The 18,922-nt window shown below is 36.1% G+C and overlaps 1 protein-coding gene across 1 annotated transcript in view; it reads left to right on the top strand.

The window, feature by feature from the left end:
• LOC119840885 (zinc transporter ZIP11) overlaps nucleotides 1-9,759 on the top strand; it is a 39,614-nt gene extending 29,855 nt beyond the window's left edge. The window contains exons 6-7 of the mRNA XM_038367662.1: nucleotides 2,071-2,229; nucleotides 8,816-9,759. Of these exons, the coding sequence (XP_038223590.1) occupies nucleotides 2,071-2,229; nucleotides 8,816-8,894 (238 nt within the window). The 3' untranslated portion in view covers nucleotides 8,895-9,759. The remainder of the gene's footprint in view (nucleotides 1-2,070; nucleotides 2,230-8,815) is intronic.
• Nucleotides 9,760-18,922: the final 9,163 nt, after the last annotated feature.

Below are 18,922 nucleotides of genomic sequence, written 5' to 3'. Positions count from 1 at the left end.
GAATCTAATAAAGTAAGTAAGCAGAGGTCTTTTTCGCTTTAGAGCATCTCGGGTTCATGTATCGGCGAGTTGACATGGCTCCATGTGTCGGGTGCGTGGCGATGTGGCGGCGCACTTAAAGTTACAAGTTTGCTTTCGTCATAAATAAGTATTTCGTCAGCTGCTAACTGGAGTCGAGAAAGTTGTCTATTTGGAAATGTGTATTGCGTGTGGCGATGTGTCGCTGCGGTGCCACGGAGTCTGGCGCAGCGGAGCGGCGTGCGGCGGCGCGCTGTCTGCGTGCTCTTCCGGAGCGCACCCGTCCGACCAGTCGCAACATCGCCTCGGGCGATCGGCCTTCAAAGTTAAATAATTAAATCGAGAGAGCGATGCCGCGAACGGCCCAGAGGCCGCAGAAGACGGCGGAAGGCGCTGCCAGCCTTGGTGGCGCTGTTGTGCGCAATCGCGGCCGGTTTGCGGTGCGCACATCGCCTGCCACGCCTAATCTTCTCGAATGCCTTCCTAGACTATTCAAACGTATTACTTTTTGATCGATGACGTCCAATTACCTACTCATGCGTGGGAAAAAATTTGAGTCGAGGATTAATTTACATATGTAATATGCTTTGTCTGATAAGTAATATTAAATAAGTTATTTATTTTATCGGATAGTTTGTGACGAAACCAAAAAGTATTACATTGGTAGTTCGACACGTCGTTCAACACGAAACTCACTCCCAGCTAAATCTTCAAATTATTAAGCTGTTTCACGATGTGCGAGTAGAAAAAAAAGTTGTAAAATTTGGTCTCTTAAATACATACGAAGACGAGGATCAGAAAGTTTGTACATAATGTTTGGGCTCACTACAGATTTTATTTAAATTCATGTTAGTTATTGAGTGACGGGCATCCTGTTTTATGTGTTGTCGGCGGTTCAACAGTGAGACGATTCTGCGAATCAGTGGATATTGTCGCAAATTGCCGCTTTCGCCGCCCGCTGAATAATGCATGCGATAACATAACATCACGTCGTTCGCCGATCCGCCTTGCCGTTCACCAACATAATGTCTTCGTCACACATACTACGGAACAAAGACTACCAGAACTTGTTACATTGAGTAGCCATGTAACGACTAGTCTACCTACTAAAACGCGTGTACCTGTATATGATAAAGATAATAATATATAGTCTACATATCATTGTCTTTCCCTACGGCTCATACAATTTGTGATGACACTCAACCTAGGTATGATATAAACAATTCAGTTTATAAATAACCAACACTTAATATTGTCATACTACGTTGGTATTGTCCCGTGAAACATGATTTAAAAGTTTAATCAGTCACATTACAAACGTAGTAGCATCGTCCATCTGAAGAATCGTATTATAAGTTTTTCATGTGGTGATGGGCGATCGTTTAGCATTGGGGTACGGTTATGGGTTGGCTCGCCATCGATGGCGGCATTTCCCACAGCGGCGGCTCCTCGACCAGTTCGTCGGAATGTGGTCGCGGCACCGGCCTGCACTTTCACCAAAACAATTCGTTAGCGGCCTCCTTCGCCACCGCACCGCGTACCGCATACCGCCACCCCGCACAATCCCATCGACTTGCTCCTACATTTGAAAAACAAACGCCAACTGTAAACTCCGCTTAACGCGACTCTATCGAGGAATTTATAAATGAGTCGCTATTGTCAAATTCAGTTCGGCGGTAAAATGACGCGGCTCCTAAAATTCCAATGCATAATCTGACGACATTCTGTTTCTTTCGAGACTTGTTGAACATGATTTGGGCCTGCGAATTCGAAATTTTCCATTAGCTTTGGTCACGTCTTATTCGTAAACAGTCTGTGTGCCATTACTGGTCCGAAGTTGCTTCATTTAAGGAGAAACTGAAGTAGATAATTGATGTTCTTGGAAACCTAGGTCTGAGCTATAGTAAAAGTTAAACTCTAGCACCTATATTTTAGTTTCATTTGATGAAGTGTCTATATTCTTTGTAGTTCTTCACCTTATTGTGGTGCATAATTAAGCCTTGAATTTACAACAGTCGATAGATAAACAGCTAATAGATTTTTTGTCGACAGGTATGGCCAGCTATCAGGTATGGTGGAGCCAGTGTTCGGGGTGCTGGGAGCAGTGGCGGTGGCGGCGGCGCAGCCCGCGCTGCCGTACGCGCTGGCCTTCGCAGCGGGTGCTATGATCTACGTCGTCGCCGATGACATCATCCCTGAGGCCAATGCTTCGTGAGTATAGCGGACATGTGAACTGTGTTGATATCGTGTATTACAGAAACCACCAGGGAGATTACAGATATAATCAGATATAAAAAAACTAAAAATGTCATGTTGCTATTCATGTAAACATTTCATAAGTAGGTAATAGATGTTTCAATCGCTCATACGTATGCTTTGATAAATAGCTTGCATTTACAAATATGGCCACCGTGTCACACATTGGTAACCGTCGAAATGTCGCACTCGACATTTGCGCATATCCTTTGAGCGCTACAGGATGTAGTCCTTAACATATATTACTTTAGGATTGAACAATTAACATGTCCTTGAGAATGACCCAAAAATACGAGATCGAGCGACTCTTTGTTCTGACCCTTGCGAGATGCGGCCCTCGGCCTGGTTTTCAATGTCAGTACAGACGAGATAACGTCCTTTATTGCGTCTACGAGTAATTCGAGCGACATTCATTTCAAATGCTCTCATAATGAACGTATAATAATATGTTTTCATAGATACATATCGAAAGTCCCTTCTTCAATAATCTACGACGCAAAATCTCCCCGCGCGTCATACGAGACCTTGTCATAATTGGAGTGACAAGGGTTGTTGCTTACATTGTCCGGTGCTTCGACAGATTGCGATTTGAAGAGCGCTTGTTAGCGACGCAATCTTTGAATCCCGTTAGGGTTTGCGAACTAATAAATGTACTTCACAGACACTTCCCCTTGGTAACAATTTGCTTATTGTACTTTAAGGATTGTCAAAACCAGTCCTTCCCTTCCGACAATCGACAGGCGCGCGAAGAATATCGCGGCGTTTTATTTACCAGCTTTTAGCTTTAATGCTAATAAATTTAACGCTATTGCTCTATCAGTGATTAATTCCGCTCATAATTTTCCAATTTATTGATCTTATTGGCATTTCTTGCATATTTTCTCACGGTTTCGCTGGAAGCGGTCGGTTACGTAACGCCGAAAGTCGGTGTAAAAATTCGTCCGATGTACTGACAATATTTTGAATTTTATTAGGTAACGGATTCGCACATATAATTTATTGTAATCGAATTGCACGGATCGTATCGATTATTTCCGTATCAAAACTCATTCACACGAAGAGAGCGGTCACGTGACAAATCCGATTTTACTGATACATAAAATTTATATGGGTTTTAAAAAAGATTTATCTTTATACAATCTTGAGTTGCATACGGGATGTATGCAAACCTTGCCTTCCAAACCTCAAAACTGCTAACGATTTCTTCTTCATAATTCATCAATGACTAAGTCCAAATCTAGGACTTGCCAGACTTTTTTTAAAGTAAAATAAATAAATAAAAAATTACTAATTTTCTCAAACCGCAAGCCTGGATTGTACGCTATTGCTATGCTATTATGGGATGTTGTGGTATTGTATTATGATTATATACTCGTCCACCGGCAAGTTTAGAACACAGATGTCATTGTGAACGTGTCAAAAAGTTTAGATCTCGGCGAAGTTTCGCACAGTGCATCTAGCACAATAATTATGGGCACGTTGCGACGCAAATAATATCGTCCAGAAATAGCGATCGGCCGTCTGACACCCTGGTAGCAATGCGGCGCGGCGCCTTACACCACACACGTATACTGCATATTATGTATCTGTATATGCTGTTATATTGTTTATATTGTTATTGATAGTAGAAGTATCGAGCTTTGTAATTTGTTAGGACGTTACCTCGCGTTTATCCAATAAGCGAGGTAACGTCCTGGTGACATCAGTCTTGTAGAGTTATAGACTAGATACTGGATTACCTCTGAAATATTTCTTATTATTACTTTGTTAACAGAGATATAACACATACGCATATTAGTCACGCATTTATATACTTGCACAGATTATTAATACTTAGTAATTTTTAAGTTACTAAAGATTAGAATTTGGTTAATATTGATTGTTATGATATTATGATATTATTGATATTTACATTTTTGCTAATTCTGTTGAGAATTTTAAATCTACTGGCATCAGACTGCATGCTGTTTAGAAGTGTTGTTTTTGTTCAATCGTAAGAGATGATCAAGTTGATGTGTTAACTAGATTCTACGAATTGCAACTACCGCGAAGTCAATTACAGTACGGAATAGGAATTGATTGAATATTGAAGCGATTGGATGACAAGCAGACGAAATCGTCACTACACAGTGGCTATTGAACTTTACTGTCATGTTATTATCGTGTGACTGCGTAAGTTTAATTTTTTAAGTGTAATTTTCGTATAGTATTCTTCATATGTTATAAAAGTTATTTGTAAATGATATACACTGCATTGATGCATAAATTGCGTTTTTCATAAATTTGTCACGTGATTTGTTTTATCTTACTGGGGGCTTGCTTGCTTATAAGACCGGGACGTGTAGAGCAAAAAATGTTGTTACTGTTTATGATGAGATAGTGTGCTTCTGATAGATGTATATGTGCATTTAGACTATTTTATAGAATACAATATTGTTTAAGAATTGTTTAGGAATTTTTCTATTTCCATCACGGCATCATATATTAAGAAAATAAAACTCAATATCGCTTTTATTACCACACATTTCATTTTTATTCCGCGCTATAACTGACTAATAAGTGTTTGGTTAAAAGTGATATGGGCGACATAACATAAATTGACGGAGATTTGGCACCGGTGATGCAGCTGTCCTCACACCGTAAATAACGCTATTATATTCATATTCTCCCAGTTTATCGTTAAGCATATCTATATAATTACGAGTGTCGTACACGGGTCGGCGGAGTTGTTAAACTCGCGCGGCTTTGTAGATGAAAGAATAAATTTAAATGTGATGATTTAAAACCGCGTTATGATATTTGTTTTGTTTGATGTCGGTGCGTAGGCAATGCACGTGTAACGTTTAACAGATAAACGTGTGTGTGCGCCGTCGGATACGGCGGCGACAAGTCTATTTGCAGCGGTCTCCGTTCCCGCAGTATGAAGTAAATTCGGTGCACGCGTGGGTTTGCCACCGTCTCGCCACTGTCAATAATAATAATTATATAAAATAACGCATTCGTTGCCGGGATAAGGCCGGTGACATCGTTCTAGTTTGTCTAAACGCTGACGTCACTGTCTGGGAATCCGGTGCGCCGGCTCCCTGACCTACCTCCAGACATCGCGAAGCGAATCCTGGAAGGATTTTTTGGATGCCTCAACTGTCAACCCAAATAGTATTTTGAACGAGAAGCACTGGAACGTCTTTTCTTTACGGCCTTTCACATTAAATCTTAATACACCTTTTTCTTCGTAAATTTCTAAGTGCTTTGTAATGCCGAATGAATTTAAAGATTGCTCGTCTTAGTTTTACTTAATCAAATACACAGAAGAAATTGCGATCTATGTCCACTAAGTTGTTATTTTTATCAGTAGTATTTTAAATTATGTCTTTAATCCCCAACCAGCAAAAATATCTTTTGTTTCGTAATCCTTGTCACACAATTACACTAAATCTCGGGTGGCTCAGCTAACTCTTCCTAAAATGTTTCTAAATAGAGTTTGCGTTCATACGATTTGTAACTACTGACGACATTGATAATATTAGGTTTCCAAAAATTAAAAAATGATAATATAATCAAAGAAAATATATTTAACCTACCGTTTTCTTGTTTTACTTGCATACAAAAGTAGAAAAACATTTTCTGCGTGTTACATAATTAATTGTCTTTGACCGCGTATACGATGATTTTGTTAAATTTTGCAATTGCCTAAAGCAAAAGCAACTTACCTTGAAATATCTTCAAACAAATAACCTATGCATACGAGCAAGTCATTGCATACATAGTTTGCTTCTGTTTGAGTGGGAAATACCCTTACGTCGATTCCGGTGGTTCACAGTCAAGCTAATAAGTGTTATTGTTATATTCATGTAGATAGGATGTAAGAATAAGACATTGATTATCCTATTTTACTTCCTACTAATATTATAAACGCGAAAGTTTGCAAGAATGTATGGATGTATGATTGTTACTCTTCCACGCGAAAACTACAATACGAATTTTGATGATACTCGGCAGTAATGTAACTTATGTACCAGAACAGCACATAAACTACTGATATATTTACCTACGGGACATCCGTTGCAGAAATCTAAATAAAGTATGACGTTGAATTATAGGGTAAAAGAAGGTTATGCTAAGAAAATTTAGGGAAACACATGTATAATAGATGTTTATCGCTACTGGTATTTTGAAATTCAATGATTCGGAATGACGAACGTTAAAAGAGTTGTTAAGAAGAGTGATCGATAAGATAAAAAAATTAAATAGAAAATTTTCGGAATACCGAGTATCGGAAAATTTATGTGCACTTTGGAGAATCCCTTAATCGCAACATTTCTATAGTTCTAGCAATGCTTTAAAATGTCAACACGCTTATATAAAAAGTTGGAATTTGCATCGTTACATTTGGTGTTTTTACGAAGTTGCCTAAACTTGGTCAAATGTAAGTGTGATGTCAGCAATCGAGGTTGGTATGTAGGTGCGTTGCTCAGCTGGTGTTTCCCGCTCCATACGTGATCTGCATACTGTTGCCTGCCAAAGAGTTATGTTACTAGAAGAAGACATGCGTATAAATAGACTTGAGCAACAGTTTGTGGACAGTTTTAATCGATGACTGTCTAGTTAACTCTATGGCGCGTAGCTTGTTTCATTGCAGTATTGTAAAATAAGAAAATAACTTCTAATTAATACTAATATATAGTTTTAACTGATTTCTGTTTTATTTAAATTAATCCGTCTAATTATACATTTAGTATTTTTTTTTAATCTCGATTCCTCATACGTTTGTATTTAAATTTCTTATCTTCTTGATCAGTATCCTTTTGAGAGCCTTGATCTAAATTTATCGATAAATTTGTGGGCATATATCTAGAAAGTTTGAGTTTGAAAGCACACAATATAGCCTAAATAACTGTAGGTTAGTCATGTCTGCTATTGATAGGATTTTCAGTGGCTTATGCTATTACTCAATAGAATGCTGATATAATGCAAATTGCAATGATGCACTACATTGCGCTCCACATAAGAATGGCAGAATACGCGCCCTATCATTAGCAACAATGTCAAACGCACATGCAAATTCGTACGATCAATATACAGTGTGGGTGCCGGATGCCTCTGTTATTTTGCAGAGGTTTTTCCTTATGTTGCAACTAAATTGCATGTGTCGGTTACGTAAGCGATCTTTTTACCGATGGCACGTAAATTGAGTAGTTTATGGCGTTAAAATTGTACGAATAATTTGAATAACTCATTTGTTATTTTTAATTGTATACTTAAGTTTTAAGCCTTTGGAATTTGCTTATTATAAATATATAAAATGCGGACGAATCTCAAATTTTATTGTATTTTTATTTCAATAAGGATGAAAGTGAAATGAAGTATCATGTAATTTGTAATTCTTTATTTCATCCGGTGTCTTGAAGAAGTTCTAACCCAAAACCTCAGTTGTAGACTTTTGGCATGAATAACGAAATTAGGCAAAAATCGAAAACAATTCCTCAGAGCATACCCACCGTTTTTGGTAATAAGCTATCGTACACCACAATCGGTGCTGTTAGACGCGCGCTCGGATTAACAATATTGTCCGGCTCAGACGACATGCAAGTGAGTACGGGGAATCGTTTTATTATAATGGCTCATAATTCCAGCTAGAGTCCCGGCGTGCCGTCAATGACTATTGTTTCTATAAATCCGAGTGCGTGAGACGCAAGCGCCATTGCCGGCCTTTCCGATATCGCTCTGCTGGCTCCTTGATATTCTAATGTTGTCGCGTTTCTCAATGGCTCGTATGACGACTACGTTTAATAACGGGCCGAGCGTATGATGTGTGGTGCCATTGTGAGCACCTCCGTGTCAGTTTGACCACGGAAGCATTAAATTCGCCCGAGCCACGCTTGCAAATGAAGATAATAAATATTTTACGTGTCTGAATTTAATTTATAATGGGGATTGTAATTGCTTCGGCGCTGTGTTGTATGAATGGTGTAGTTAGTTACGTTTTAACGGAAAAATTGAGTTGACAAAAAAATACGTTTGTAATTTTAAGTTCCCGGTTTTTATTTAAGCATATTTTGTTGATAAAAAGTTTAATATTTGTTACCTAGACTAGTTTTTTGGTTGAACAAAACGAACATACATTACTCTAACCGTGACGTTAAACTGGTTGCAAATTCAGAGATTTACAATGCACAATGTGTGAATAAATTGTTGTATAATAAATGAATAGCTGAGCTAACAAATTATTGTATTTTTTTCGGCTATCTCGTACATGTATATTTTCCATTTATCTCGACTATCTTAAAGATAAAAATGCAATAGACATACAAGACAGTTATGTTTGACTTATAAAAGAGTGATTTTCAAGTTTATTGCCGAATCTTCTCGGTAGACATATATTCCGAATCGGTGATAGTATAAAAATAAACTACTATTTACACACCACACATGCATTTCTACATGCGGCTTCAGCGCTTGTTTTTGCTGCTCCTAAAACCCTCTAGCTGGTTCCCTATAGAATCATATTGAGCTACTTTATTATTATATATTTTTGTTGCAGCGGCAACGGGAAGCTGGCTACATGGGGCTGCATCATTGGCTTCTTAGTCATGATGTGTCTTGACGTGGGTCTCGGGTAAACACGAATACCCACACACTCACACCGTGCCTTCCTTCTATGTGTTTGGGCGAGTTATTCATTAATTTAGAATTTTGTCAGACCTATATCGTGCATTTATGTCGTCAACTTTTTGAAACTGAAAGTTACGGTTGAATCATTTCAAAGAATATGCTTTTAGGTAATTATTATTATTTTTTTTTGTAAATAGTTTATAAAACTTGTTTACGTACGTATTGTTTTTATATTGCGACAAGTTTTGACGAAGCCTTATACCTACGTGTAAAGGATCTAAATCATTTTTCCTGTATTAACGAATAAGTTGCCCAATTCCAGCCGTGTCAATGGTTAAACGATATTTGCCAAATTCTGTACATGATTATGTATATAGTTAAAGAATAGACTAGATATTTAGTATATAAGTACTAATAGATATTATATAGCACTGTCGCACAATACGGATTCCAATTACTTAATAAGAATTATTTGTGAAATTATTATCGTTTTTATTGCCATAACATTGAAAGTATTATAATTTATTTGATGTATAATGAGCAAATTATTTATTTTATTTACAACTTGACAAGCTCTAGAATGTTCGAAACGTTCTTCAGTGTTGCTGTAAATAGGCTGTAGAAATTTTATTTATTTGACATGAATAAATTATCCTTTGATATGTTGATGTATTTGATGAAGATATTGTATTATAATTGTATGTTCGAACTGCTCATAGAATGAAATCCCTGGACTGTACAAAATTTGTATGTACTTACGAAACGACGTTAGGTTTTGTCTGAGTAATCGCGTTATTGTGAGATGTGTAAAAGACATAGAATAATTTAACGAATTTGTTATTTTATTATTTTAATAAATTAAGCATAAAGCATTTTATTGTATTTTTATTTTACTTTCCTTTGAGATATAGTTAGATTAGAGTTAGTGGGACACTGAATGAGATGCATTCCAACTTCGCACCGGGCACGTTTCATGAAAATTTAATAAATTTACGTATGAAGACATTTTAATGTCATATGGACACTTACACATAATTCTTACTGCAACTTACGTGACTTATTATTACGAACTTATTTTCCTAACAAATATTGGACATTAATTGTGCTACTTCCGTTTCTTAAGAATACATAATAATTGAAACAAATTTATAGCGAATAATATAAAAATAACATTTATTCATAGTGGAATACTGATTGGTGATAATGAACTAAAAAGATGGTTTGTCTGATGGTAAGCTATAACCACCGCCTATGGACGTAAAGGATTGGAAAAATATTGACGACGGGAATAAGAGAATGGAGAAATAATGAGATGGGTGAGGAAGAAAATACGGGCCTCCAGCTCGTTTTGTTCGTGGGATTGTAATTCGTGCTGAAGCGTGCTCGAATTAGAATCCCATTCTTAATGAATAAAATGCAATACCTATAGTTAGAGATTTTAAATAGCATTCTTAACTTCAAACATACGCATACACTTTATTTAATTATACTTGCCGCAATCGCATAAACGGCTTAAGTAACATTTTTATGGCCATTTTGCTACTCTTTAAAACAATTTTTTGATGACAACAAGCCTATTAAAAAAAAATTATAGGATTTTACTTCAGCCGTTATGCTCTCGTGGCCAGATTAAAGGTAAAATAATTCATATTTATGATTTAGAACCAAACCAGTCTCAGCGATTACTAAGTAATAGAAACATTCTATTTAATGATATTTTATTCAACATGAATACAAAGCCTGGAGCCCACGAAAATCTAATTTGAATGTACTCTAAAACTATGCAACTTATCCCTAAATTGTAAAATACATTTAATGGTAAGTATTACACTGAACAAATAACTCATCCAAGATAACCAAACGGATGACGTGACAAACTGCAGGAATTGCACTAGAAAAGAGCAAGCAAGGGAGCCGGCGCTCGCGGCCGTTGACCCCGGCTCCCAAACGCGACTCCCGAATACTTGCGCGTACGCAGCTGCATCGATAACACTAAATGCGCTCCTGCTGCCCGCTGTCTGTTTCAATAACCCTTGTTTACTGAATATGTACTAAATTGTGGGCAATGAATAACTTGTTTTTTCTTCAAAACGCTACTTTTATTGTGTTTTTCTTTCTTAAACAGTTAAGTTTAATATTTTCTAGTCACTATTATTATTGATACCTATTTTATTTTTATACATAAATAACGCTTAGATGTTATACTAACTAAATTTGCCTTTACCAAGACCACTTACAATTAGAAATCAAATGATTAATATGGAAAAATTACGATAAGGGATCGATTTGAGACTCGATGTTATATTTTACATACAAGGTAAAATGCGAAAATAAGAAAACAATTTCGTATGAAGTATACATAACTTAAATCGTAAGGCTCAGTCAAGCACTAGTACAAATACTTGCGCATACGCAGCTGCGTCGCTAACGCGAAATGCACTTTTAAAAACGTCTTAATGTTCCTTAAATGTACTGTTTATCCTTGTGTACACATTTAGAATTCTAATTATCTGGTCGCTAAGGTTCCTTAAGGGTTTGATAAAGTATGAAAATAAAACTTTATAAGGTTTGATCGACCTATGAAATTATATGATTGTCCATGTTTTTGTTGTAGGTCTGCATCGAGAGCTAAAGGAGTATCCATAAGTGTTTACTACCACGATATTTTCGCTATTACATTATATACATCTACGGAATACTTGTGAAAAATATCACGTAATAACGACGGGCTATTTTTCCACTACTAATTACGTACATCATATATGTAGCTGGTATATGAAGAATAGTAAACAAGCTGAAAATAAACAAGTTTGATATTGAAACAATTCATTTATAAACCCTGAAAATACATGACTCAGTATATACACATAAGGATCAAGGATAGGATCAATATCGCCAAAGCTAGCCGCAGACAGCATCCAAACTATCACTCGGATTTAGGATGAACACGTCATTAACTAATTTCTATTGTCAGTATCCATATTTTCGTGTGTTTACAGAAGCATGAGTGAGTGAGTGGAATGCTATAAATGGGGTATTGAATAAAACAACTAATATGAAACAAAAGTGCTTGTAATCTCACTGTAAAGTATAATGACATATCTACGCTAAATTGCTTAGTTTCTTGAGAGGCGAATAAATAACATAAAGCTAGATGCTATATCCAGAACTTCTAATGAACATTGCGTCTGCGTTTTCGTGGACTAAACTAAATAAAGCTATGTAGGACTTTATATAAAGATAACTAACACAAAATCAATGTTTATTATCTCACACAAAAACAAGCAAAGCCCGTGATTTCATTTAATTCTACTCACTAAACAGTTATTGTACTTTACCCTATCTCTTTGCCTCATATATTAGCTATAAACTACACGAACATTGACCGCGCCCATTTATCAAAATTATCCAATAAAATAATATGTATAAGGAGCCAGAAGGAAAATTCATTCAGTTAGTTAGGAATATTAAGATTTACGAGCAGCGGTGGGTCGAAATTTTGTGAGTACGTTTGGTACGCGTGATTGTAGAGTCGCTATGGAAATTATTGCCTTTGTTCTTGAATTGACACTGTGGGGAAAATATGATAGAGATTTATGTGATCTCAGTAAAAAAAGATTAACTGTACACGTTTTAATAAGTTTCGGTGCTCAATAAGTCCGATGTTTTGATGCATTTCTTGGTTTCAACGTAAATGGTAAGATACAATAAATAAGATCAATGTATTCTAATACCTGTACATGTGTCTTAGGGTTTTTAGATGTAGTGTATAACCGGTAATACATTTGAATCATCCTAATTTTGTCAAACTGTATAGAGCCCGAGTATTATAAAATTTATTTACTTACAGCGATATGATATCGATACCGGTCGTAAACATCAAATAAATCAGTGTAAATATTAAAATGTGTACAATAACAATAACGCAAAAAGTGCCTTGTAAGTGTTTCCGTTCAAAAAGTTGTGTCATCGTCAAGTGTATAGAGTATACCGAATGGCGAGATATATGGGGCAGTACATTCGATCGTGTAATGTGAAGCACCTTCGGGCTCATTTCCATTCATTCGGTGTTTGTTGACAATGTGTCGGTGGCGGCGGGCGGCGGCGGGCAACGGAGGGCCGCGGGGGGCGGGGCGCGGCCGCTGCAGTCGCAACTGCGCGCCTGCGCCCCGCGCACGTTGCACTGCGCCGCGGCCGCACGTGCGCTGCGCCGCCGCCTGCACATCCCCGATGACGACCCTTACCTACTTTACGTCACCTAACAGTAAGTCATGCATGCGGTGCATTCTCGATACGACGCATGCCCGTTCGCCGTTTCAGATTCACCGGCACCAGTGACGATCGCGGCGAGTACTTTCATCGCGAAATATGAATCGTTTTTGTGGTAGATTCACGTGGATTTGTGGATTTCGGTAAATTGCATTTTATTTTCTGTCGTTAAGGCTCACTTTTGCACGAATGACGGGGAGTGATTTGCAATTTGCGGCGTAGAGCCGCGGTCGGAAGTGGGAACGCAGCGTGCACCTGCCCGTCACGCTGCCTTCCCGACGCCACTTGCCTTATTTTCGTTCAGCCTGTAATTTATTGTCTATATCTTTTACTGTGTTGTATACGTAAACAACTGCAGCAGTCGATCTTATTTATGCGTCTTGAATGCGCGTAATTACTTATTTATTTGTAAACAACGCACAATAACAAATGTGTGTACTTACGTACACTAATTATGCATTTATACTACACGACACTACTGCATTCAAGAAACTGAAAATATAATGTTTTCAAATAAATTCCTTAATGTTAAAAGCTCCACACAACTTTACGTGTTATTGAGAACGATGGGATCATTCTGACTTCAACGTTCCACCTGAGTGGGATTTTGTTTTGATTATTTCTATTTGTATTTGGACGCCATTATTAGGTTGTTGAACGCCTCATTTAAAGTTGTTTGTACATAGAGTGTTTGTAATGTTATTCATATTTGAGATAACTTTGTTGCTTAATTTGCTAGTTAAGCAACCTAGCGTAACGAGCTTTCGAATTGTTTAATATTTAATAAGTTGAACCCTCCCTTTGATTCTTTGAAAACTCTACATATAATGGTAAAGTATGAATGACATTAGTTGTATGTTCATGCAAAAATTAACTCTATAGCGTACTGCTGGAAGGTCGAATTTAAATAATTACAAAATTTCTGAATACGGGCGTATCAATAACAATGATTAAAGAAATAATAGCAGAAAGTCTTAAATAGTTTATGATATCTAGTACTCTCTTCAATAATAATGGGAAAGAAGCATTCTTTTTATATTTTTGAATTATTCTACTACAACCACAATAATAAAATTTGTACACCTAACCAAGTTCGAATAAAAATTTTACTAAGCAATTATGTACTTATTATTTATTCATATCACCAGTTTATGCAACAATAAACTGTAAAATGTTATTATTAAATATTTGAGGCTGGCTTCGAATCTGCGTCTTCCACCATAAATATATAAAATAGTCATATAGATTTTTTTGGTATTCTATATATTTTTACACAATAACCTTTAATTTTTATTAAATCATGAAGATTAAAATTTAATGTTCTTTTATTGAGGTTTGGGCATGGAGAAGAGCCAAACAGACAGACAGAGTTACTTTCGCTTGTATAATGAGTATTAGTAGGGTTAGAGATTATTTTGGAGGGTGTTTTTGTATCTTGAAATTGCACAATGTGATGAGATGATTTAATTTTTACGTCGTTCATCAATCAATGCATCATATGTTCGTTAATATTGTGAAACACAGTGTTGTAATGCTTTTCATCTTAAAAACATATTTAATTTAATCATTAAATTTTTTTATTGTGGGAGTCGAGCACGTTTCGGCACGAATTGGGCCAGCTCGCACCGGGGAAGTACCACACCCCCACAGAAAACCGGCGTGAAATAGTGGCATGCCACTGTGTTTCGTACGGTGAGTGGGGGAGCCGGAGGCCTGTTTCCTTTTCCTCACCCGTCCCAGTCCATTCCTTCTTTCCAGTCGTTAATCCATTCCTTTTCCCTTACCCCAAAAAAGCGGGCAGCGTATTCGCAGAGGTCCTACCTTTGCGAATGTTATGGGCGGTGGTGATCGCTTACCATCAGGCGAACCACCAGCTCAGTTGCCCGCTATGACATAAAAAAAAAAATAATAAAAAGAAAAAAAAAATAATAATAATTAGTAATTTCTCTTATCGTCACTCAAGTCCACTTGATGTGCAGAAATTGCATTGTCTAAAAGTATATATTAGAAGAACAATATATATCATCATACGTATCATTGTAAGCATCCAATTGTTAGTAACGTGTCCTATTTAAGGGCACACTACAAATGGATAGTCTCAGAAAGTTTAATATTTATACTTTTATGTCACAAAGGGAAACTGAGCTGTGTGTGTGCGGTGGTTCGCCTGATAGTAAGCGATCACCACCGCCAATGAACATTTACATAGGTAGAGCCGCAGCAAATGCGTTTAAAGAGGATTGAAGACAGGAATAAAGGAATGGACTGGAAAGGTAGCAAAAGGATACGGGTCTCGGGTCTCCCATTCAACGACCGAAACACAGTAGCATTCTACTATTTCACACGGATCATCTGAGGAGGTGTGGTACCTTCCCCGACGCGAGCTGGCCCAAATTGTGCTGACGCGGGCTCGGATCCCACACTAATAAATAATACTCTCAGACTATAAATTTCGAATGTAAACGGTATAAGAAACACTAGCGAAAATACATATTAACGATGCGTTTATATATGTTCTAGATTGAATAATTGAATTGAATAAAATTGATCACTTCCCATGCAAAACATACACGTGGAAGAACACACGTCGCACATTGCAACTGATCTCGATATCATTGAGAATGCGGGCTTGAGCAGCTATTAAGTACACCATTATATAATATAGTGGACATATTTTAATGATTATTAAGAAACTGAATAATAAACAAACTTATTCCATTCGATGTCAATTAGGGCTCTTTATATGGGATCTCATTTTAAAGGCATTTTCAATGTGTTGGCTTGTTAGAATCGTATCGAGAGAAATGATACTAATTTTTAAAACGTACGTAATTCTTTCTTATTTTATAAAAGCTAGAGGTCCGGACGGCTTCGCTTGTACATAGTGCACTCAGAGATCACAATATATATCCAACGGTAACGGAAATAGTTTTTGAAGTCGGTCCAGTAGTTGTTGATATTTACGAGTTCGATCAATAAATAAATCTTTTTGGCTTTATGTTATTAGTATAGATATAACATAAATTTATTTCACAACTTCACCAATGTATGTGTTTAGAACAATAACTTATACTGTATTGGCCTTAAAAAACATTTTAGATTATTTATTGTATGTATACTTGTATATTTTGTAGAGTTAGAGTGTGTAGAGTATGCACGTTTTGATAACAATAAGTTCACAGTTCAGTTTGAGCCCTATAAGTTCATACCAAATGTAGAGTCAAATATCGCATTACGTCTCTGAAGAAGTTTCTATAGAATCTATGTTGTTATTTCTAAGCAGTATATATTGCAATTCAACTTAAAATAGGAACGTCAATGACCTTTATTTGTAAATTTCGTATGAAATAACTTTTCAAAAAATACTATTTACTTGGAAATCTACTTTGCGTTTCAATAACGGTTGATTTAATATTTTACGTCTCTTACATCAAATTTAAAAACAAACGTTATTCATAAACACAGATTATTAAATCGTTTAATTTAACACCTATGGCGTCACAAAATTGCGCAGAAATCATAGTCGAAGATAGCCTGGGACAAAAGGGATGGGACAAAATATACTTTCAATTCACACAACAATTATTTTTTTGTTTATTTGATCCATATATAATTATATTAAAGCGCATAATTCCATATATATTATTACTAAACTCTATTATAACAATTGAACAGATAGAGTGCGCAAATATAATCGTATTTTGCAGTTGCCTTATGGCTTATAACACAGCTTATAGTATGCATTAGCATTCATAAAGGTACGTAATTACCGTATTGTCTAGACTGGAACCGCGATCTATGAATTATTGAGACATACATTGGTTCTTACAACGCGAATGAACTGGGCTTTCTAATGGGATGCGGGTTTCGAATTAAAATGCTCCTATTAATAAATTGTTTGTGAGAAAATCGTCTAGCTTTGTTTGATAGTTAGGTACTCAATTACCTATATATAATTATGTCTAAATTGAAAAGTAAATCAAATTTTATAAGGCATTCGTGCTGTATTTTGGAGGGAAAATAGTATTTAATCTATTTTTAAATGACGTACCCAAGTACTACGGCTACAGACTATTAAAAAAAAGCATTTTGCTTCACCACTTTTTCCAGTACATTTTTGATATTTATAATTTGGAATTTCAATTTCAAGAAATCGAAACTTGAGTACCAAAGCTCGACTAAATAGATAATTTGAAATTAGCTTTTATTTGTGGCATGAAAAGACAACATCACTTCCCGTCAAAGGAAAAACAGACAGTCCCGAGATAAACCTTTTCCAACGTTCTTTTTCAGTGTTTCACCACCATAATGGCTATAAAATCGCTCCGTTGCGATGATTGCATTTATAATCAAGATTGACAAAATAAGGAATGTCCTATTTGCCTAAAGGAAAAATTTCTCCCGCGGCCCGATATTACGTCACAGCATTTTATATCAGATGTTAAATTCTGCGCTAAAGTAAAAATCAAAGAAGAGAAAATATTTAGCAACACGAACATCAATCATTGTTTATGGACGAAGTGACGCGGCGGGTTGATGACGCACTACGCGTAACCGCACTTCGCGTAAATTACACCTAGTGGACCGTACACTTTCTAGCCATACACCCTTCATAGACATTCAATATGCTTACGTTGCGTAAAATACACCTAGTGACGAGTACCCGTGTACACCTTTTGTATTTATTAACTAAATATTAATATTATTTATTAGATATATTGGGAATCATTTTTTAATTTGCTAATTTTTTTTGATTAGCTAGTTCGTAATATCAAACAGTCTTTTATCGTACAGACATGAACTAAGAAAAGCTAATGAAATTAATAAAGAGAGGGTTCAAACAAACTAATTGTAATTAATAATATTAATGGGTATTATATTAGGGTAAACTGTATTATATTATTTCGCTTAATTGCTAGCCGCATTTAAGTTTTTCAAATAAACATTTAATAATTAATTATTTAATGGCACATTTCCACTGATTATTAAAAATTGCTTGTGGTAACGAAACGAATGAAAAGCAATACTAAAAATCTACAGAAGTACATTGCGGTGAATAAGCGTCAAATTATTGCGCCCGTTATTTCTAACGGCGCAATGGACTGTATCACTTCATAATGTCGAGCTAAGCTACCAAATAACAGGAGAATTATCAAATATTAAACTATCGTTGACAGAGTAATTTGGGAATGCTTATGGATAAAGGATTTTTTCACATGGTGCGGTCTATATAATAGTAAACGCTTGTAGTAGTTACTAATGTTACTTTTACGTTACGTTAATATAATTTTTTATAATTTTTGATGTAGCTCCAGCTAGGGTAACTATATTATAGTTACTACGGATCTAACGGTTTGCTACAAAATTCAATCGACTACAATACAAAACTATTAAAATAAAGTGATACACACAATAACTATTAATTATAAGAATATATTTTGGAGTGTATATTTGAGAGGAAAATTAATGAAATACATTTTCAAACAAGCTCTATATTAGTTAAATTAATTTATTTCAGTATAAAATTATTTGGCAAACATTAATGTACAACATTGTATAGACAGAATAAAATGAAAAGTCAGTTTGTCGCGATAAGGAATGTACCCGTTGTATTTTTAGTCGCAATAAAGCGAACCGCAAATGCCAATCGAGATCTATTAAAAGTCGATCGATATTTAAAGTAACATTGTCGACGAAAATATCGCAAGATCTCGTCGCGTTCAGTATCGCGTGTCGCGGGCGACGCCGACGCTCGCCACTTGTGACT

This window comes from Zerene cesonia, chromosome 7 (assembly GCF_012273895.1).
Source record: "Zerene cesonia ecotype Mississippi chromosome 7, Zerene_cesonia_1.1, whole genome shotgun sequence".
Classification (NCBI taxonomy): domain Eukaryota; kingdom Metazoa; phylum Arthropoda; class Insecta; order Lepidoptera; family Pieridae; genus Zerene; species Zerene cesonia.
This window is presented reverse-complemented; position numbering and strand designations above follow the sequence as displayed.